The sequence below is a fragment of the Vulpes lagopus genome, chromosome 1, assembly GCF_018345385.1.
Source record: "Vulpes lagopus strain Blue_001 chromosome 1, ASM1834538v1, whole genome shotgun sequence".
NCBI classification, from domain to species: domain Eukaryota; kingdom Metazoa; phylum Chordata; class Mammalia; order Carnivora; family Canidae; genus Vulpes; species Vulpes lagopus.
The window spans coordinates 159,049,164-159,072,383 of NC_054824.1; the positions used below are offsets into that span (position 1 = coordinate 159,049,164).

Here is a 23,220-nt window from a genome sequence, read left to right on the forward strand (position 1 = left end):
GAAGAAGGTGGTTAACAAATGATAGTTATAAATGAGGTACTGGCAGTAAAGATGAAGAGGATGAGGTGGGTATTAGGGAGTTAGAATGGGCATAATCTGGGATCCAACCTGATGTAGGGGATGAGGGAGAGAAAGAGAAAAGGAGTAGAATGACTTCCAGATTCTGGATTGGGACTGGGCAGGCCTCTTGTTGACACTGGAGGGCATGGTTAGTTGCTCTTCATGCCCTTCTATCTTCATGATTACTCTGGCTACAACCAGGTGGTGGATGGAGGGGTGATTCCATGAAAAGGCATGTTGGGCAGATATCGTACAAGGGATACACTTCAGTGGAGGAGATGGTGCATTCAGCTTTGCCTTTCTCTTTTGCTTTTTAAAAAAGTTGAGATACAATTTACAGTGAAACGCACAGATCTTAAATGTTTAGTTCGATGAGTCCATGAATATATACTCATATCCAAATCAAGATATAGAACATTTCTATCACTTTACGAAGATCTCTGGTGCCTCCTGCAGTCAATCCCTACCCCTCAAAGGCATCTAGTACTCTGATTTTCTATCATGGTAGATAATTTTGCCTATTGTACAACTTTGTATAAATGGAAGCACGTAATATGTACTCTTTGATGCCTTTCATTCAATATAACGTATCTGAGATTCAACTATGTTACTGCTGTATCAGACATTCCCTCCTTTTTGTTGTTTAAAAGTATGTCCAAATTTGCTCTTTCGTTCATCTTTTGATGGACATTTGGGTTATTCTTAGTGTTTTGGTTGTTAGGACATTTTTATACAAGTCTTTTAGGGTTAAAGGAGACTTTATAGGGATCCCTGGGTGGTGCAGCGGTTTGGCGCCTGCCTTTGGCCCAGGGCGCGATCCTGGAGACCCGGGATCGAATCCCAACGTCGGGCTCCTGGTGCATGGAGCCTGCTTCTCCCTCTGCCTGTGTCTCTGCCTCTCTCTCTCTCTCTGTGTGTGTGACTATCATAACTAAATAAAAATAAATAAATAAATAAATAAATAAATAAATAAATAAATGAGACTTTATAGGATTAAATGCTGAGATTAGAAAAGATGAGCTGTTTTGAGTAAGTTAAGTCAGAGGTACTTGTGGGACATTCGGGTAGGGAGGTCCAGGACCAGTTTTGAGTACAGTCTACGGTAAAGGAGAGAGAGACGTGGGCTAGCAATTTAGATTCCTGTAGTCGCTAGTCATTATGCAGAATCAAAGCCATGGCAAAAATCCTCAGGCAGAGTATAAAGTGTGAGACAAGAAAAGGCCCATGAATTAAATCCTGGAAAGCATGGATATCTCTTTGTAAAGTGGAACAGTCTAAGGAGGCTGAGCAAGCATGACCATTTATCTTTGTGTCTCCATTGCAGGCATAGGACTCGACGCACAGGCACGTCTCAGTTCGCTGAATTTAACAGAAAATGTGCAGAGTACACGCTCTTTGATAGACCCCATAGGAGGAGTTAGATGGGCAGGAGAAACGGCATGAGGAGTCTTAAAGGACATGAGTGTGGTGACTGAAGAGAGGGAGCCATGCGGGGTAAGCACGACGGGCTGCGCCTGAGCTTCGACAGCTGGGAGATGGAATTGTCCGAGTTGAATAATTAGGTCGGGTCAGGCTACGCAGGTCCTGAAATGGGTATCAGATGGGAGAATTTAGACCCCACAGGCCAGCCACCCTGAGAAGAGGTGGGTTCTGAAAGTGGGCGTGAGAACATGAGATTTGCTTTTAGGAAGTGACTCCGGCGGCGACGGAGGTACTGAAGCTACTGCTGGCGACAAGGCTGAGTTCTTATCAGTAGGTCTTTCCACTGGCCTTTGGCTTTGTAGCTGCCGCTGATTCCCGGACCAGGCGCTGCAACTGTGCCTCTGAGCCTTGGTAGCAGGAGACCGAGGTCGTGGCATCTGGCCGCAGCTGGGAGGCAGTGCGTGCGCGCCGGCCGAGGTGTCCGGTCGGGAACGCTCCCGCCGAATTGCAGCCAGGAGGGGCGCGGATGGGGCGGCGAGGAGCCAGGCCACGCCCCCTCTCGCCCGCGCAGGCGCGCTGCGGGCCGTTAGCTGTCAGGAGCCGAGCGGCTGGCGGGCGGCGGGATCCGACGTCTGCGCTGGAAGCCGCTGACAGCACCCAGCTCGGCAGGCGCGGCCAGGGCGGCCAGGGCGGCCCCGGCTCCCCCGCCAGGTCGCAGAGGAGAGCGGGGACCAGCGGCAGCCGGCGACGCTGGCACGATGGGGAACCGCGAGATGGAGGAGCTGATCCCGCTGGTGAACCGTCTGCAGGACGCCTTCTCGGCGCTGGGACAGAGCTGCCTGCTGGAGCTGCCGCAGATCGCCGTGGTGGGCGGCCAGAGCGCGGGCAAGAGCTCGGTGCTCGAGAACTTCGTGGGCAGGTGAGCGCGCAGGGCGCGGGGGGCGGGGCGGGGACCCCGCAGGGGCGGCTGGAGCGTGCCGGGCCGGCGGGAGCCCGGGCGGACCGGGGGCCGCGGCCGAATGGAGGGCAGAGCGGCGGCGTCCGAGGGGCGGGCGGGGTCGTCCCGGCTCCGGGCATCCTCCGTCCGCCGCCCCTCCGCCCCGCCCCGCCCCCCCCGGCTGGTGGCCCCCCTGTCTGCCTTTCGTCCTGCGATACAAAGCCATTTCCTCTCCGTCCTCCGGTCGGGGAGTCGGGGGGGGGGTCCGCCCGGCGCGCCGGCCTCGGGCAGCCTGGATGCGGAGCGCGCCCGGGAGCTTCCCAGTCCCCGTCTGCGGTTTTCCCGGCTCCACATCCCCCTCCGTTTCCTGCCAGCCTCCCCGAGGCTCCGGGCGCCCCCGCCCCCCCCGGCCCCCGGCCCCCGCCCCCCGCGGAGCCGCCGTCCTCCTCGCCGCGGGTCTCGGCTGCGCTCAGCTGTCTCCTGTTGGAGACGGTCGCCCTCAGCCCCTCGCCGGGGAGGCGGGGTGCGAGGAGAAAGGAGCCGTTTGTTGTGCTGAAGGCTTCATCCAGCCACGCTTCCCCACCATTCTCCTCCCGGGGAGTCGAAGAATAAAAGGTGGTGTGTGTCCGCGTGGGCACCTCTTCAGAGCCCCAGGCTCGGGGCGAGGGGGGAGCGTGCCCCGGGTTGCCCAGATGCCGTGTCATCCCTGCATCCTCTCGGAATTGACCGGCAGCTTCCTCGCACGCTCGCTGCGCCCCCTCCCCCGCAGCCGCTTGCGTTCCCGGGGCTCGCCTCCGTCCTGCGGGGCTCCGAGAGAAAATGAGGGGTCTCAGGTGTAGGTACGGATTTCATCGTGGCTCTTCGCACAGAAGGAGCTTAAAGGATTAATTTTTGAATTGGGAATCAGCGTTGCTTCCCCTGAGCAGGTTCGCCAGGGATTAAGTTACCTTCACGGCCTCGCCGGAGGAGCGCAGACATTTGCCAAGAAAAGCCCGTTTGAGAGCGTTGCGAAGGCTGAAATCTGCTTCCTATAGTAAAGCAGGTAGAAATGTGCAGCCCTGAGGCAGCGGGCCGGAGAGGGGACAATCCAGATCGTACTTTACCCCTTTTACTTGGCTAGTTAAGTGACTGGAGATTCCATAGGGTCCTGTTCCTTTTTTTCTTTTTTTTGATTTTTGTTAGTGTTTGGTGGTGTGTAAAATTTCCATATTCCCACATCTCCTTTGGGAATGTTAGTATCTATAAAGTGCATATTCTTCTATCTTAGATGATGCTCTATCTCTCTGATGATATTCTTTTTTTCCCCTTGTATGAACTAGAAAGCTTAGGATCCTAATAAAAAAGTAGAATTGCTGACAATTGGCTGGTATCATTGCGTAAGTCTCTTAATCCCTTCACTTCGGTCTTACCATTTTGAGTGATGAGAAAAGTGATGGTAAAACATTTTGCATACGTCATCTTAGACGGATGGTGAAGTGATGGATGGATGTGATTTCAGACATAAACACGACGGTCATATACTTAATTAAGAGTTTTACTTTTTTTGATTTATTGTCAGTGAAATTCACTACATTTAAAGTGGTATCCATAGGAAAGTGAGATTTGAGGACAATGTAATTTTGAATTTTCAAACTCCAGCACATTTAACGTGGTGCCTTAATAGTCATTTAACTACTTTTGTTTTTTAAACAAATAATTGAAGACTAAATTTGTAAGTAATTCAAATGCAGTTACCGTATGTTTATGCATCTTTTTCATATATTTACTTGGATAGGCTTGTATTATAAATGCATTGTTTGTGTCAAGAGCTGTTGAACCTAATGTCATTATTATGCACATATCTCAATTCTGTTCTCCAGGTTTTCAAATCCTGACACACTACTTAATGCTGTAATAAAGTTGTATACATTTCCCCTCACTAGCCATAGTCTGAAAATGTGAATTAAAAGGAAAAGATATATGGAAGAGTAAAATATTTTAGCTTAAGCATTTTTGTGCTTTTCATTTAGAATGAAAAATAAGGACATTATAAGCATTATACAAATCAGAGCATTTAGCACAATAGTACTCTGTTATGCTTTTTAAAGTTTTACCAACAATTACTGTTAAAATATCAAATCAAAGAAAAGGGTGAACATAGAGGGAAAAACTCATTTAATAAATATATAAAGGCTTTATTATCTGTAGAGATGACACTTGCCTAGCAGAGCTTATATATTAGGAAAAAATTAATTAAAAAGGTCATTTGACTTTAATAAAGGTTTCGGTCATTGAATTATTGAGGAATCTAATTTCTAATTATAAACCAACCTTAGGGAAAAAGGAGTTCTCAATTTTGAAAGGAGATTGGTCCTAGGCAGAAAAAACTACTTGTATTCCACTATAACCTTTTATCTTTTTGTTATCCAGAAGTTTTGTAATAAGGATAAGGTCCTTTCCTTTAAGGATGAAACTTTCTTCTTTTACACGTAGCTGTTTTCATTTGAGGACTCTGGCTTATTGTAGTTATCCAATGTAGTCATAAAACAAGGGGTCATTGCTTGTATGAATCGTGTTTGCTCTCATTTAAGCTTGTTCTCTTCAAAATAATGATGCATTTTCCTCAATACTTAACAATCCATATTTAGTGGATTAACTATTTTCTCCTCTCAGATAGTTTATATTGATTTTTTTTTGATACCACTGAATGAATCTGGTTGTGAATGTGTTTACTTCATTAAACTGTAGCTGTAAAATCCAATTTTGGGGTGACAAGTTTTAAATTGTTATGAATAAAATGAGTCATGAATGAACTACTTGTTTGTGATATTCTTTCTGAAGTGATGAATTTACATATTAATGTAATATAGCGTGAGTAACCAGATTGTTCTTTTGGTTGTTCAGATGAGATATAGACTGGCAGTGAGAGGCAGCGTAAGGTCTAGTGAGTAGAAGCTGAGACTTATCGTGTGAATATAGGGGTTCATTATCTGGTGTGGGGTCTGTCCATTTGGTTTGTGTATGAAAGAACTGAATTTACTCAACTACTTTCATATCCAGTGGTTTTTTTTTTTATTGCAGTGCAGTGAGTTGATATGATGATGGTTATGATAGTGGTTAACATTTATTGAGACCTTGCTATGCATCTGGTGCTACTCTAAGGACTCTTACATGGGTATTCTCATTTAATACTCATAAAACCTCACAAAGAAAGGTACTCTTATGAGTTTCATTTTATGGAAGAAGAAATTGAGATTTAGACAGTTCAAGTAACTTGCTGATGGCTAATTATTTAACATAAAAACAGTGGAGCTAGGATCCAACCTGAGGTGTGGGCTCTATACCTATACTGTAAACCAGGGTGCCATATTGCTCCCTCCATACTTAGATTTACCAAATCCTCTGATAAATACTTTTAACTTCTTTCTTTGACCACACTTAAAAAGCACCTCCTGGGGATCCCTGGGTGGCTCAGCGGTTTGGCGCCTGCCTTTGGCCCAGGACGTGGTCCTGGAGTCCCGGGATCAAGTCCCACGTCAGGCTCCCTGCATGGAGCCTGCTTCTCCCTCTGCCTGTGTGTCTGCCCCTCTCTCTCTGTGTGTCTTTCATGAATGAATAGATAAATGAAATATTAAAAAAAAAAGAGTACCTCCTAAATGGACAAGAAGCTGCCATATTAATAGTAGTGTTCATATTTATTTAAGTCTACTTTGCCTTATTTCACAGAAGATTTGAGGCAACCCCTTAGGCAGAAGCCACATTAGTTAAAGAATAAGTACTTTTCTTTACTATATTAGACATTCTTGAAGGGAGCTCTAGCATGTAATTGGGTTGTTTATTTAAGTATGTGTTTAGAATACATATAACTTGTTTATGGGGGTGTTAAAGGAAAACTGTATTAGTTGCTAGTGTGCAAATGTTTTATAATGATATACTTGTTAAAAACATTAGTTTTTCAATACTAATTATATAGGCAGAGAATTCCACATTATTTTATTCTAGTCTGAGTGCTAAATAGACTTTTAATTTTGTACAAATATAGCAGGTTTTGTGATTAATGATTAAAAAAAGATTTTTCAAAGGGACTGTTAAGGGAGTGCATTTCAAGTGGAAATGTCAAATGTATACTTATATAGTTGTGATTTTTTTAAAAGATTTTATTTATTTATTCATGAGAGACAGGATTAGGTGTGTTTTTTCAAAATGCCCTTATATTTTTTAGCACTCTGATCTACAAATTTGGAAGAACTGAAGAGCTTTGGACCTGAGAGCACTTCTTAGAGCACACTTCCTTTTCTTTTGTTATATTTGTAGATAAGTTTTCTTCCCTCGACATGATTTACACATTGCCAAATGGGGTAGATTGTACATTAAATGTTCTGTTTCTTTAAAAAAAAAATGATGTTTTAAAGACAGATATGTGGATTGTCTAATAAAAGTTTTTTTGAGAGAGAACCTTAATAGCCACTTGATGCTGTTGTTGCAATGGACATAACTGGATAATTTTTAAAAAATCCTTAAGTCATTTACATGGCTTAGTTAGGCACTAATCTATTCTTGAATCCTTTGACTGATTTCAAGAGAGTAGTTAAAAAGTGAGGAGGCCAGAGTTCTCTATTTGTGAGTGAGATTAGGCACAGAAGCATTCATATTAGTAAAATTTCTTAATTCAGAAACAGGTTTGTATTGAGGAAAATTATTTTTTTAAATATCAAAGCAGCTGAATTAGTGAATATTTTTCAACAAATAGCTTCCAGGTATTAAAATGATTAGATAAATAGGTACTAACAATTAAGTTGTGATAATTTTTGAAAATTGTGCTTCATGATTCCCAAGAGTCTATTTAAATAAAATGTCAGACACCTGAACTTTTTTTGGCCCAACAATGAATTGATAAAATCTGAACTTATGAAGATACTTTTGCTGAATTAACATACATGATATACTTTAGGTGATCACAAGTGTACAGTTGGAGTTAATTACTACAGTCAACTTAATTCTTTTTTATTAATAGTATCTGAGAAGAATACAAGTAGGTATACTGGACTTGGATAGGATATCTCTGTTTTGAAATTTACTGTTGATGATCAGATATCAGAGTGTACTTTATTGATTTCTTTAAGAGTGAATTTGGATAGACAGTCATCCAGAACTTGGGAGGAATGGAAACTTTAATAGTTAGCTATGTTATTATGCTAGAGGTTAGGCTATTGGATTATTAGGTGTTTTTCTTAAGTAGTAGTACCTTTTGTTAGGGCTAGTAAATGGAGTTAAATTATGATGTTTTATTTATTACTATAATTTATTTGATATCGAGGGGACTACAAGCAGCTGAAAGAGATGATTTTTTTTTCTCTCCCACAAGAGCCAAGTCAAAGGAACCCTAAATTAATTAATGTACTGTATAGAATAATCCACTTTTTTTTCTGTCTGAACGAAGTTTTGCCTATCTCTGAGTCTGCTTTGTAATTTCTCACAGTCTCAGCATTGATTATTTAATTGATTAAACATTTTTTTTTAAGAGATGAGGGGGAGGGGCAGATATAGAAAGAGAATCCCAAGCAGGCTTCATGCTCAGCACCACGCCCTTTCAGGGCTCAATCCCCTGACTCTGAGATCATGACCTGAGCCAAAATCAAGAGTTAGATGCTTAACCCTGAGCTACCCAGGTGCTCCTCAGCATTAATTTAAAAATCCACTACATTTTTATAAAGTAGAAGTAAGAAGGAAGCCAGTGTTTATTTAGCCTTACTGAGTTGTAAGCATGGACACTATTACATACTTTCCATGCTTTCCTTACTTTCCCTGTTTTCACATCCCCCTGTCAATAAGGGAGAAAAACTCAGGGTTAGAGACAAGAGTAATTAGAGTCACATGGCTAGTAAGTGGCCAAACTGAGATTTAGCCTTGGATATGACTCCTGTTGATGCTCTTGAGAAGTATGATCAAGTCAAGTCAATGAACATATATTTATTGAGTTCTGAGTACACTGGGTAAGAATATAGCAGGAAGTATGAATGCATAGAAACTGATGTTCTTACAAAAAGAACTGACAACATAAGGTATGAGAGCTCAACTTTCAAGTGGTTTTATAAAATAAATGCAGTTAGGTATAATGCAAATTGGGATAAAATAAATTATACTATGTCAACTTATTTTTACAAAAAAGAAAAAAAAAACCCTTGAAAACCCACAATTCTGAAATTGAATTGGGATATAAGAGGAAAGTAGACAATATATGAGTTTCCGGTGTCGTTTGGCAGCTTGGTATCATTTTAACTCAAGGCTGCATGTAACTAGAGTATCGATGTCAAAGTGGGAAAGTGGTTATCTGTGTTTCAGTGTCTGACTCCACAACAAAGCATTGAATTTAGACTATCACTTTATCACAAAGAGATACAATGTACTGGAGAGGGCCTGAGAGTAGATTAGGAGGAAAGAAAAAAGGTTGGAGAGATTAAAAATATAGCTGGATGCAGTGAAGGCTAAGTGAGAGTGGGATGGATTAGGCCAACTGCTTTATATGTACCTCTAAGGCACTAATGCTGAAGGGAGTGGAATTCTATTTTCTTTTTAAGAACAAGTCCTTTATTATTTATTTATTTTTAAATATTTTATTTATTTATTCACAAGATACACAGAGAGAGAGGCAGAGACATAGGTAGAGGGAGGAGAAGCAGGATCCATGCAGGGAGCCTGATGTGGGACTTGATCCTGGGACTCTGGGATCATGCTCTGGGCCGAAGGCAGACGCTCAACCGCTGAGCCACCCAGGCATCCCAAGAATAAGGCCTTTAGTTCAAGTAATGAAGTAAACTGAAGACAAAATGTCAGGGAAGATTTTCTACAGGCAAACCTGAGAATAGAATGTGTTGATATTGTTTAGAAGTGGGGGAGGGTAAAGGAAGAGTGTTGACACTAAACAATATGCATTTTTGAGTTAAACACTGTCCTGACAGATTAGAGGGTTTATTAATACCAAGTTGGTATTTTTTGTTTTGTTTTGTCATAGGAAGCTTAGCTTTGCTTTTATCAGTAGCAAGGACAGGCGTTTCACTAGGTTCTGTAAGAAACTTTCTTCTGTCTTAATTTGCTAACATAGGAGCTACATTAGGATGCAGAGAGACTGAGAGATTTACCCAAGGTCAGAGACAGAATCAGAGCTGAGTTTGGAACTTGGTGTTCAGAACTGGGAACCCTGTTCAGGTCATCATCTTCTTTTCCTCCTCTTGTTGTTTTAAGGTGCCTCCCTTGTACCCTCGCTCTGCCTCCTCGTTTTCCCATTCCTTTCCATTAGACCAGTCTTTCTGCCTCCTAGATATTTCCCTTCATTACTTTGCTCACTAGCAGATCTGCAGTGATGCTTCATCCCCCTGCCCTACCAATAGCGGAAGGAAAGAAGGAGCAGGATTTCTGTCAAGTTTAGGCTTAGACCAGTAAGTTGGCTGCGATAATATACGCTAGTATATTTGTGACTTTTAGGAAACAGGCCCAGGAAAAGACTAAATGCAATAGTGAATATTTTCACATATTATTAATGTTTTCCCACGAGGTGGGCGTATCTAGAAAGTTGTGGTCACTGATAGACCTTGCTTAAACCAAAGAAAGCCTTTGAAAAGTTGAGCATTGGTAAATAATATAAATATGGCAAGTTGCTGTTTTAAGAAATGAATAGAACTTTTTGGTAAAATAAAAGATAGGTATTGGGTAGCAAATCCTCACCTTTTAGTTTGCCTGTTTCATAGGTATTGTTACTTTTTGTTTTTGTGTTCTTAGAGTGAGGAAATCATAGATATCATAGAAATTATTTTAATAATTTCAACAAACATTAATATTGTGTTAAATCCTTAATATTCATTGATTAGAAAGGCAAGATAGTTGTTGAGGAAAAGGATGATATATTTAATCCATGAATTATGTGAATGACACAGGACTGCTTTAGATCTTGTTTTTCTGACATCCCTGCTGAAAGTCCTGTATTTCTCAAAGTTTAAAGTGTGTGCCTCAGTACTATTTTGTGACAGTGTCTCATTTTCATCTCCCACTGCTTCAAGGTCATGATATACCCATGAATAACACATACATACCTCATAGAAGTGGTAGGGCTTCTGAAGGACCTCATTGTCTATTGTTTCAGTGGCTTGGAATTGAAAAGACAAATCCATTTAAATTAGTAATTTGATGGGTGACTAATCTTATTTATGATACTTCTTAGATCTCAAAAAGCCAACATTTGACAAGGACTCATCATATCCTGGTGATAGAATGCAGCCTTTGCTACCTCTGCCTTGTTTGGTAGCATGGCTCCTCAGTAAGGCACTGAACTTCCCTGGGACTTAATTTCCTCATCTGCAGTATAGGGGCAAAATACGGACTTTATTATTTTATGTGCATGTGAGTTCTAAGTAAGATAATGTATAGTGTATGGCCCATAATGTGCATTCAATAAATTATGGCTATGATATTATGATTTATAAGAAAATATATATTTGATCATTCATATGACTAAAATATATTTCTCTCTCTCCTTTTTAAAAAATTATTTATTTATTTATTTATAGCATGTGGGGAGTAGAGGGAGAGGGACAAGCAGACTCTGCTGAGCAAGGAATCCATTGTGGGGCTTGATTTCACTACTCTGAGATCATGGCCTGAGCTGAAACCCAGAGTCCGATGCTTAATTGACTGAGCTATGCAGGTGCCCCCCACTTTTTTCTTAAGATTTTATTTCATATGACCAAAATACAATACTCATACTATTTGGTCTTCATTCACAGTTCTTGTCTTATAGCTCACAAAACTTGAAATTCCCAAAGTATTGAGAGTGATAAAGTAGTCTTTTTGTTATATTATGTGGTGACTTGGAAAAGGATGGGGGCTGGTTGTCAGTGGAACTAACCCTGTGATTAGAGGGTTGGAATTTTCAGTCCTTTCCCCCAGCTTCCTGGGAGAGGAGAGGAACTTAAGGTTGAATCAGTTACCAGTAGCCAGTGATTCGATCAATCTTGGCTATGAAATGAAGCCTTCATAAAAACCCAGGAGAGAGAAAACTCCGAGTTGGTGAACACATGGAGATTTAGGGAGTCTAGATTGCCTGAGAGGGCATGGAAGTACCTCACCCTTTCTCCATACCTTGCCCTATGCATCTCTTCCATCTGGTTGTTCCTGACTTATATCCTTTAATGATAAACTGGTAATGTAATAAGTTAAATGTTTCTCTGAGTCCCATGGGGCACTCTAGCAAATTAATTGAGCCCAGGGAGGATCAGATTGGCATTTGAAGTGTTGGGGTACAAGCTTATGGGACTGGGCCCTCAACCTTTGGAATCTGAGCACTGCTTGTTGGCTTGGGAACCTCCCTCACCACATTAGAGTTGGTACTAGAACCCATTTAATGGCTATTAGTCTATGTCTTTTATCTAGACTGGAAGTTTTCAGAATATTTTTAAAAACAAAAATAAATTCAGGAGAGATGATAGTAAAGCATATATGCAAATTCTCCATTTTGTGCATGTTGGAAAATTACACCTGCGTCAAAATACTAACTTTTAGATCATCCTAACTTAGAAAATATATGGGCCTTCTTTAGAGAAAGCATTGTCCACATCCACACTTAGCATTACCCATAGTGTATTTTTTTCTTTAAACAGCGTAAAACAACATAAATCCAGTTTGTGTGTTTTCTCTCATAAGTTCCAGAGCACTTTTCCCTTTTTTTTTTTTAATTTATGAGAGAGAGAGAGAGAGAGAGAGAGAGAGAGAGGCAGAGAGGCAGAGACACAGGCAGAGGGAGAAGCAGGCTCCATGCAGGGAGCCTGACATGGGACTTGATCCCAGTTTTCCAGGATCACACCCTGGGCTGAAGGTGGCGTTAAACCGCTGAGCCACCTGGGCTGCCCCCAGAGCACTTTTCCATTTATTCTTTTATTAATCCAAACATATTCCTGAGAAGAGAGTAAAGACTTGTTTTATTAACTTCAATTCAGAAATGAAGATTGAGCTGGTAAAAGTTAAATGACATGCTAAGGTTTATTTTTATTTTATTTTTATTTTTTTTAATATTTTGTTTTATTTATTCATGACAGAGAGAGAGAGAAAGAGAGAGAGAGAGAGGCAGAGACACAGGCGGAGGGAGAAGCAGGCTCCATGCAGGGAGCCTGACGTGGGACTCGATCCTGGGTCTCCAGGATCAGGCCCTGGGCTGAAGGCGGCACTAAACCACTGAGCTACCCGGGCTGCCCCATGCTAAGGTTTAAATGGTGATACTAGAGATAATGAATGTAATAGAATTAGTAACATTGCAATAGTAGAATTAAAATGAGTTTTGCTGCAATTTTCCTTTGTTCTTAGAATAAATTTTAAGGAAAGTATTTGATTCTATGATATGGAATAAATCATTCTTAGCATATCTGTATCTTTTGAAAATATCAGATGAAATTATAGGCAAAGATGGGGGTAGAAGTGGGAAAAACAATAGCAAGTCCTACTGGAAAAGCAGGACTACTGAGTGAGTGTATAAGCTAAGTCTAAGGAACAGAAAACATCTACAGCAAAGAGATCGGGAGGTGAGACAGAAAAATAGTGTTGGTGTTGTTAGGCTTTAGAGAAGTAGTGCAATTCGTATAGTAGAAGTTGAAGTAATATCCAGTGATTATTTTCAGTGGAAAAACTCATATTCTGACTCAATTGACAGTCTCACAACTTACTAACCACCAGTTTCAGCTCTGGTGGAAGCTAACTGGTTCCATTTGGAATGACGTTGTCTTTGTGTTACTAGGTATGCCTCAGAACATTTGTGTAAGAGTAGCTTTGGGTGCCTTATCTAGAGGAAACTTAGAGATCTGTGTATGTGTGTTTCTGCTTTCTGGTTAATAAAACTGAGATTCATTCTTTTCATATATTTAAAAGAGGGGAAAAGGCTCATGGTCTATTTTCACGGGTCCTAGCATTCATGATTCTGAATCCTACTTCCTGGACAATAACCATTGTGTGGTGAGATTTTTGTATTTTCATCTAGAAATACCAATATAACTTTTTGAATACTGGCTGCAGTTTTGTGGATTCAATTTTTTTTTTTTAAATTTTTATTTATTTATGATAGTCACACAGAGAGCGAGAGAGAGGCAGAGACACAGGCAGAGGGAGAAGCAGGCTCCATGCACCGGGAGCCTGACGTGGGATTCGATCCTGGGTCTCCAGGATCGCGCCCTGGGCCAAAGGCAGGCGCCAAACCGCTGCGCCACCCAGGGATCCCCTGTGGATTCAATTTAAGAAACTTTCCATGATCTGTTTACTTAACCCTAACAAAGAAACATGTGAAATTTTTGGGGGTGATACTTGATTTATTATATTATATTTATTATATTATGAATATTATATTTTCCCAAGGGATTTTTTTTCTCAATTAAAGAAGGGAAATGGTGGAAGGATCATGAATCTCTTGCTTCAAGAACAAGGGCAGGAACGGGAAGGAGGAAGTTTTGCTTAATTGAGTGTGAATGTCTACTGTATTGTAGGGAGATAGGAAGAAAAACAGATGAAGTCTTAACTGCTGCGGGCGTTAGGAGTATTCATGAATTATTTAGTTTGAGATGGATGTTTGTTAAAGGATTGCTTCACCATGGGGAAAAGCAATGAAAGCTGGGATTAGTCCAGTATAACCATAACCCTACTGGTTTTCCTCAGCTCTTCCTGTCTGATTTAGAAGCCCCTCCTTGGTGGTCCTTGTTCATATCTTCCTGCACAGGGATCTTACCGCACAATTGGTTGCCTTGTCTGTCTGCCCAACTCTTTGCACCTTCCATGAAGTTAAGAGCTGCATTTCAGTTCTCATTTTCATTTAATGCTATATGAATTAGCTGTATGATTCTGTATATACCACTTATTCAAGCTGAATTGTACCTTCTTTATCAATTAATTGGTTGTAGGTAGGGGTGGATTTTGGACTAGATCAGTGTTTCTCAAATTGTGGGTATGACTTTATTAGCAGGACAGGATATCAATTTAATGGGTTGTGACAGCTTTTAAAAAATATCAGAGTAAATATCCTGAATAGTAATGATAAATACCATAAATTATTGGGAAACTTTGCATTAGTTATATATTTATATATGTATATCATGCTGCAATATGAAATTTATTTCTTACTACGGTTGGCCTCAAAATTGTTGAATGTCTCTGGACTAGATTAAATCTAATGTTATTTTTAATCATTTGATGATTCCATATCTGATCCAAAAAAACAGATCTTTTTATTACAGAAGGCACAATTCACACTATACCATACTATTCCACTAGACAATTTAAAATGAAGATAATTTTATTATTTTTATTTTGATAAATTAACTATCTTTTAGTTAATGAATAGGTACATATGTTAAAAACTGAGACATTTCAAAAAGATATACAATAAAAATGGTCTCCTCCATTGAGATTTCTTACTTGTTAAGATGTTTCATTTACCTGAATACTTGCCAGATTATTTCTGGGTTTATATTTTCTTCATATGACATTTATTTGATTTTTGAGGACAGAAAGAATAAACTTGTTTGGTTATAGGTAGATGATAAAACCAGTTGAGAATATGCTTGAAAATTCTGTTTGCAGATGGATTTATTTATTCACTGAGTCATGTATAGTCGTATTTTGAGAGTCTACTATATTCCAGATTATATGTGAGACTCTTTGTAAAGAACTGCTCTATCAAAGAACTTGGTGACCCAGTAGGGTACAAGTCCCTACAGTTGATATGCACTGTGCTGTTATTATTAGGGTAACCAGGCTGACGATTCCTATGTGAGGCATTTGTTAGAAAGTAGTTGGTGGTGTCATGATGTTGTCTCCAAATATTTAAGGAGCTGTTAACTGGAGAGGGATTGGATTGACTGTAGGTCCCTAGAAGACACAGAACAAATGAATGAAAGTTACAGGTTATATATATATATATATATATATATATATATGATTTTATATTTAAGTAATCTCTACACCCAATGTGGGGCTTAAACTCACAAGCCTAATATCAAGGGTTCCACTCTCCACCAACTGAGCCAGCCAGGTACCCTAAGAGATTTATATTTTATACTTATGAGATAAAATTGACTGTGTTTGAGGAACTAATGCTCTTAGCTTGAAAACTAATGTTCTTTGCCCATGTGTCTTAGTTTTTTAGGTATCTCTTCTCTCATCTGTACTGCTCTATCCATTTTCTTTTTTTTTTAAGCTTTTATTTATTTAATCATGAGAGACACAGAGGAGAGGCAGAGACAAAGGCAGAGGGAGAAGTAGGCTGCCTGCAGGGAGCCTGTTGCAGGACCCTGGGATCATGACCTGAGCCAAAGGCAGATAGATGCTCAACCACTGGGCCGCCTAGGTGCCCCTCTATCTATTTTCTTAATAATATAAATCTACTTAGGATTTTGACCTCTGCCATCTTCTGCTCTTGGCTTAGCTCCTTCCTTGTCTTCCCAACTATTACTTTCTGAACTCTTGCTGTCTGAGTCTAGGAATCAAATAGATTTGAATTATAAGGTTTAAGTATACTTGAAAGGCTGGTCCATCCCAGCATCTCCCAAGGTAAATATATGGATGTCTTTGTCAGATTTACTTAAGGGACTTGTCAGAATAAGGGTTTACTTAAGGGACTTGTCAGAATAAGGGTTCTTGGGCTTGACTCATGGTGACCAACTCAGTGGGTCTGGAGTTAAGCCAGCATAATCTGTATTTTTCTAAAGTTCTCCTGGTGCTCCTAATAAGCAACCATATTTGGGAGCTCCTAATCACTACTTCCACAATTCCTGTGATTTCTGCAGCTGTGGATAAGGAATGAAATGTGTCTTCTATTCCCATCATGATACTGAAACTGCCCTTGCCAAGGTCACTAATGATTTTTAAACAGCTTATTTTACTAAGTGTTTCTTTTTTTTTTTAAAAAAAAAGATTTTATTTATTTATTTATTCATGAGAGAGAGAGAGAGAGAGAGAGAGGCAGAGACCTAGGCAGAGGGAGAAGCAGGCTCCTTTCAGGGAACCCTGTGTGGGACTCAATCCTGGGACCCTGGGATCATGCCCTGAGCTGAAAGTAGACGCTCAACCACTGAGCCACCCAGGCGTCCCTTACTAAGTATTTCTGAAATTGATCACCTATGCTTCCTACAGCCACTGAGTTCAAGTTGGCATCATTCATCTCCTGGACTATAGCAACGGACTTCATGCTTTCGCCATCTGTAACCCTCCAACCTAGCTTCTGCACAGCCATACCATGATTGATATGGAATTAAAATTAAGTGATGTCACTGTGGTGGTGAAAACTATTCAGCTCCTAGTGCTAACAGCATAAAACCTAAGCTTCTTGGCATGGTATAAAAGGCCCCGCATAACCCAGGCTTTCCAGGTTATCTGTACTTATGCGTGTATCCAAAAGCTTTTCATGCCCTGCGCACATTCACCATGCTGTTTCACGTTTCTTTGCCTATTTCACATGAGTCCCTTTATAAGGAATAATGTGATCCTTTACTAGGCTAGCTCCTATTATCTTTTTTTTTTTTTTTTTTTTAGCTCCTATTATCTTTAACTCAAGTTATCTTTCTTCTCATCTCTTGAATACCTCAGCTACCTTCCACTTTCTCATCTTTCCCAAGTTATTTATCCCTCTTCTAGGCATCATAACTGTGGTAGCTTTTTCTTTTCTTTTCTTTTCTTTTCTTTTCTTTTCTTTTCTTTTCTTTTCTTTTCTTTTCTTTCTTTTCTTTCTTTTCTTTTCTTTTCTTTTCTCTTTTCTTTTCCTTTTCTTTCTTTTCTTTTCTTTTTTCTTTTCTTTCTTTTCTTTTCCTTTTCTTTTTTTCTTTTCTCTTTCTCTTTTTCTTTTCTTTCTTTTCTTTTCTTTTCTTTTCTTTTCTTTTCTTTTTTCTTTTCTTTCTTTCTTTCTTTTTTTTTTTAGAGAGGCAGAGACACAGGCAGAGACAGAAGCAGGCTCCATGCAGGGACTTGATCCCAATTCTCCAGGATCACACCCTGGGCCGAAGGTGGCACTAAACTGCTGAGCCATCTGGGCTGCCCTGTGAGTAGCTTTCTAATGTTACACATATTACATTGTTTTAAATTATTTTATCGGGATCCCTGGGTGGCGCAGCGGTTTGGCGCCTGCCTTTGGCCCGGGGCGCAATCCTGGAGACCCGGGATCGAATCCCACGTCGGGCTCCCGGTGCATGGAGCCGGCTTCTCCCTCTGCCTGTGTCTCTGCCTCTCTCTCTCTCTCTCTCTCTCACTGTGTGCCTATCATAAATAAATAAAAAAAGATAATTTTATCTACTTCTATCATTAAATTGTGAGCTTCTTGAGGGCAGACCCTCTTTTACTTTTGGGACATAGTAACTTTTGAATAAATATTGAGTGGATAAGTCAACAGATACAATAGAGAGGTTTCAGCCCTTGTCATACCGACTTACCTGCAGCATATGATGTTTATTGATCACTCACTGTGTACCAGGCACTGTCTTAGGCAGCAGAAAGGCATTAATAGGTGAACAAGCATACTCCTGGTCATTGTAGAGCTTGTGGTATAGTGAAAAGATCAACAACAAGCAAATAAAAAGTGTATAATTATAAACTCAGTATGGAAGCTATGACAGAAGTGATCATGACACTGCCAGAGCATGATAGAGAAGGGCATTATAGGTTGATCAAGGAAGCCTGTCTGATCAGGTGACATTTCAGCTGAAGATAAAGGAATCAGGTAAGGGAAGAGCTAGGAAAAAGCAGTTCATGAAGAAGGAACAGTATGTGTTAAGTCTCTGAGGCATCAAAGAGCTCTGTGTGTTGAAGGAACTCAAGGTAAGTTGGGCTAGGGGAAGTATGGCAAGGAAAAGTAGCAGGGAAATTAGGTAGACTTTGTTGGTGTCAAAAATAGTTTAGATTTTGCCCAGAATGCAATGGTAAGCAACTGAAGGGGGATTTTAATCAGGATAGTGACATAATCTGATTTATATCTAAGAAAGATCACTTTTGATAGTACTGTTTAAGACTGTGGTCACCACCCCATGTAGCTATTGCTACCGAGAAACTGAATTTTCAACTTTATGTAATTTTAAACCTAAATATAAAAGCATAATTAATTCAGTTATTGGAAAACTTTTAAGTATGTTCTGATGCTTTTTTGACTATAAGTTTATAACATTAAATATAGATCAGGTATTACTGATGAAAATTAAGCTTCTAAGTAGGGAATGTGCTATAAATGTAAAATACACACCAGATTTTAAAACCTTGGTATGAAAAGAGAATGTAATTGTCTCATTAATTTTTTTATACTGATTACATATTGAAATAATTATATTTTGGAGAGACTGGGCTAAGTTAAAATGAACTGTCAAATTTACTTATTTCTTTTTATTTTTTTGTAATGTGGCTACTAGAAAATTCAGAATTATTTATGTGGCTCACATTATATCCCCATTAATGGTAGATGCTGTGAGGATAATGGACTGGAGGCAGGCAAAATAGCATCAGTGAGAAGGGTTAGTAATCTTTTGCAGTTGTCTAGGTGGGTGATAATGACAGCTTTGATTAGGAGGTGACAGTGGATATGGAGAGAAGTATAAAGATTCTACATGTATTTTGGAAGAGTCATAATGACTTACTGATGGAATAGATAAGGGAAGGGTAGGATAAAAAATGACTTACAGGTTTTTAACATGTGACTAGATGGACAGGGTTGCCATTTCTTTAAATGGGGGAGACTGAAGAAAAAGTCGGGAACTAAACATCAGGAGTATGGATTTGAGCATGTAGAGCCTGTAAGATATCTAGATGGTTGGATATGAGAGTCTGGAGCACAGAAGGAAGTTTAAGTGAAGATATTAATTAGTAGTTGTCAATATTTCATTGACATTTAAACTTTAAGATAGCAAAAACTATAAACATCATTGAAAGAATTTAAAAAGACTTAAATAAAAGGAAAGATATCCTGTATTCATGAATTAGAAGCCTTAAAATTGTTAAAATGATAATATATCTGAAATCAACCTGCAGATTCAATACAATCTCTATAAAAACTCCCTAATTCCAAAATTTACTTCAGTACTCAAAATAGTATAGTACTGGCATAAGGATAGATTTATAAATCAATAGAAATAAACTATTACAGGGGCACCTGGGTGGCTCAGTCAGTTAAGCATCTGACTCTTGATTTTGGTCAGTTGATTTTGGCTCAGGTCATGATCACAGGGTTGTGAGATCAAGCCTCATGATGGACTCTGCACTAAGGGTAGATCCTGCCCCCACCCTGTCTAAAAACAAAACAAAAACAAGAAAAAGAATGATTATAAAATTTGGGCACCTGGGTGGCTTAGTGGTTGAGTGTCTGCCTTTGGCTCAGGTCATGATCCCAGCATCCTGGGATTGAGTCCCACATCAGGCTCCCCATGGGGAGCCTATGTCTCTGCCACTCTCTGTGTCTCTCATGAATAAATAAATAAAAAATTTTTTAAAAGACTACATTTTTGGTTAGTTGATTATTTTTTTTCTTTTCTTTTCTTTTCTTTTCTTTTTTTTGTTTTTTTAACAGAGAGAGTGTGCATGTGAGCCAGGGGTGGAGGGAAGGGAAAAGGCAGAGGGAGAGAGAGAGAGAATCTTAAGCAGACTCTCCGCTCAGCACAGAGCTCATTGCAAGGCTTGATTTCACCACCCTGAGATCCTGACCTGAGCCAAAATCAAGAGTTGAACACTTAACCAACTGAGCTACTCAGGTGCCCCTATGGTCAGTTGATTTTTGACAAGAGTGCCAAGACAATTCAATGGGGGAAAGAGTGACTTTTTCAACAAATGGTTGAGACAATAGGATATCCACATGCAAAAGAATTTGGACCCCTACCTCAAACCATGTATACAACGAACTCAAAATGGATCAAAGAAAAAAATGGACCAAAGACCTAAATGTAAGAGGTAAAAACTATAAAACTCTTAGAAGAAAACAGTATAAATCTTGGTGACTTTAGATTCAACAGTGGTTTCTTAGCTCTGATACCAAAAATATAAACAACAAAAAGAAAATTCAATAAATTGGGATTCATCAAAATTGAAAACTTTTGTGTTTTTTTAAAAGATTTTATTTATTTATTTCTGAGAGAGCAAGAGTGAGAGAGCCTAAGTAGAGGGAGCGGCTTGTTTTTGCTTCCAAGGCACTAGTAAGAACATGAAAAGATGATCCAGAGAACCGGAGAAATTTTTTTGCAAAGCATATGTCTGTTAAGGAATAGTGTCCAGAATATGTAAGGAACTCTTATAACTCAACAATAAAAACACAATCCAATTTAAAAATGGGCAAAATATCTGAATGACATTTCTCCAACATTTCATGAATAGAAGATGTCTTTCCATCTATTTAGGTCTTCTTTAATTTCTTTCAGTGATGTTTTGTAGTTTTTGCTGTACAATCTTTTTTTTTTTTTTAAGATTTTATTTATTTATTTGACAGAGAAAGAGAGCACAAGCAGGGGGAGCTTCAGGCAGAGGGAGAAGGAGAAGCAGGCTCTCCCCACTGAACAAGGAGCATGATGCAGAGCTTGATCCCAGGACCTTAAGATCATGACCTGAGTTGAAGGCAGACGCTTAACCGACTGAGCCACCCAGGCACCCCTTTGGTATACAGTCATAAAGCTAAAGCTTTAAATGTCAATGAAATACTGACAACTACTAATTAATATCTTTAGTTGAACTCTGTGCTCCAGACTCTCATATCCAACCACCTGCATGTCTTAATAGGTTCCAACATGCTCAAATCCATACTCTTGATATTCAGCTCCCTATTGGAATTACTAACTCTGCCTGCCTGACTCTGTTTCAAGACACAGCTATCAACTCTTAGAAGCCTTTACTAAGAGAGAAGCTGTTCACTAAATGTATGTTGAAAGATTGAGGATGCCTAGAGCCCTGTTGAACTGATGAGTTCTTTGAATACCAAAGAATTATCCGGAGAGACAGTGGTAATAAGCACAAAAAGCCAAGGGCCTTTGTACTCACATGGCTTTCTGTCTTTGTTTCTTCATATGCAAAATGGAAATAATATACATTATCTCAATTCCTTTTACAAAGTCCAAAAAGTGGGTTTTAAATGTCTAGTACATTGACTCCTCAATAAATGATAGTTTAAAAAATTATAACTAAACATGCCTAAGAGATCATCTCCATTGCAAGGATTGCAAAGACACCTGCTCTATTTAAATTCTGCATATTTGACATAACATTTAAGACAAATTGGGAAGACCTATAACTGAAAACTGTTTTTCTAAAAGGTAATATTTCTCCAAAATGACTTGCACGCTTCTTGGTTTAGACCCGTGGGTGGGTGAACGGAGGGATACATTTGGTGTAGAAGGAGAATATGTAAAATTCAGATCTACCCTGCATATTTTCCATTAAGGTATCCAGGTGCCTGAACATTAAGGAGCTGTGCCAGGGAGGAGGACAAGAACCTGGTAACTAGTCTTCTGGTTAAAAGGAGCTAGCAGAGCTTACAATAAGGCTCGCCAGGGTAGAGGATGAACTATCAGTTGTCTATAGAACAGACAGGATTTGTAGAAGCATAGCGTACTAAGTAGAGCCCTTTAGGCTTAGAAAGGAGTCTTTCCTATTGGACTAGAACCAAGACAAGCACAGAGAAATTATAATTTAGATACATTTTATATATACATATATATACATACACACACACACACTTCAACAACATTTATTGTTGAATTGTCATTGCATGGCTTGTTTTTTTTCAGTAGCTTTTCTTTTTAAAAAATGGTATATAGGGGTGTCTGGGTGGTTCAGTCAGTTAAGTGTCCAACACTTGATTTTGGCTCAGGTCACTATCCCAGAGTCGTGAGATTGAGCCCTGCATCAGGCTCTGAGCTGGATGTGGATTTCTCCCTCTCTCCCACCCACCAGCCCCTATCCCTTTCCTCTTTCTCTCTCTCTCTCTCTCTCTCAAAAAAAAAAAAGGTATATAAATTGAACATTGGTTAATAATGTTTTCCTAATACTTTACAGCATTAAATTAGAGATGGTTTGTCAGATTTTGCTTGCCAAAAGTTTTTTTTTTAAGATTTTATTTATTTATTTATTAAATTAGAGAGAGCACTACATGACTGGAGGGAGGAGCAGAGGGAGAGGGAGAGAAAGAATCTCAGACTCTGCAGTGAGTGCGAATATCACACAGGACTTGATCTCCCCACCCTGATCATGACCTGAGCTGACATCAAGAGTTGGATGCTTAACTGACTGAGCCATCCAGGCACCCCTTGCCAAAAGTTTCTAATTTTTGCCTGAAGAAAAATTTTTTATTATATTACTTAAGTTCTAATTCAGAGCAAGAATCTTTTGTGTGCCTAAATTATTTCATAATGAAATTAATCATCCCTTGATTTGCTTTAAAATGCAGGCATTTAGGAAGCCTGGGTGGCTCAGTGGTTGAGTGATCCAGGGTGTGATCCTGGGGTCCTGGGATTGAGTACCGCATCAGGCTCCCTACACAGAGCTTGCTTCTCCCTCCCCTGTGTCTCTGTGTCTCTCATGAATAAATAAACAAAATCTTTAAAAAAGAAATAAAAAATTCAGACATTTAATATCTAGCAGGTTTTCTTAATTGGAGAGAAACATTCCTGTAATTCATAAGAAGTTAGCTATCATGCCTGCAAATAAAACAATTTTTTTTAGTTAAGTTTAAATTAAATTAAATTCAAATTTAATACCTTGCTTTTCCACAAAAGATTTGAGGTGGCTTCCTACAAACCACATTCATTCATTCATTTATTCATTTTTTTTTTTTTACAACAAATGGA

General features: G+C 39.6%; 1 protein-coding gene across 8 annotated transcripts in view; it reads left to right on the top strand.

The window, feature by feature from the left end:
* The first annotated feature begins 2,075 nt into the window (after nt 1-2,075).
* The window catches only part of DNM3 (dynamin 3), a 545,518-nt gene continuing 524,373 nt past the window's right edge, over nt 2,076-23,220 (top strand). For all 8 annotated transcript variants that reach the window (XM_041753175.1, XM_041753153.1, XM_041753160.1 and 5 more), the window contains exon 1: nt 2,076-2,401. In XM_041753175.1, the coding sequence (XP_041609109.1) occupies nt 2,241-2,401 (161 nt within the window). In that variant the 5' untranslated portion in view covers nt 2,076-2,240. The remainder of the gene's footprint in view (nt 2,402-23,220) is intronic.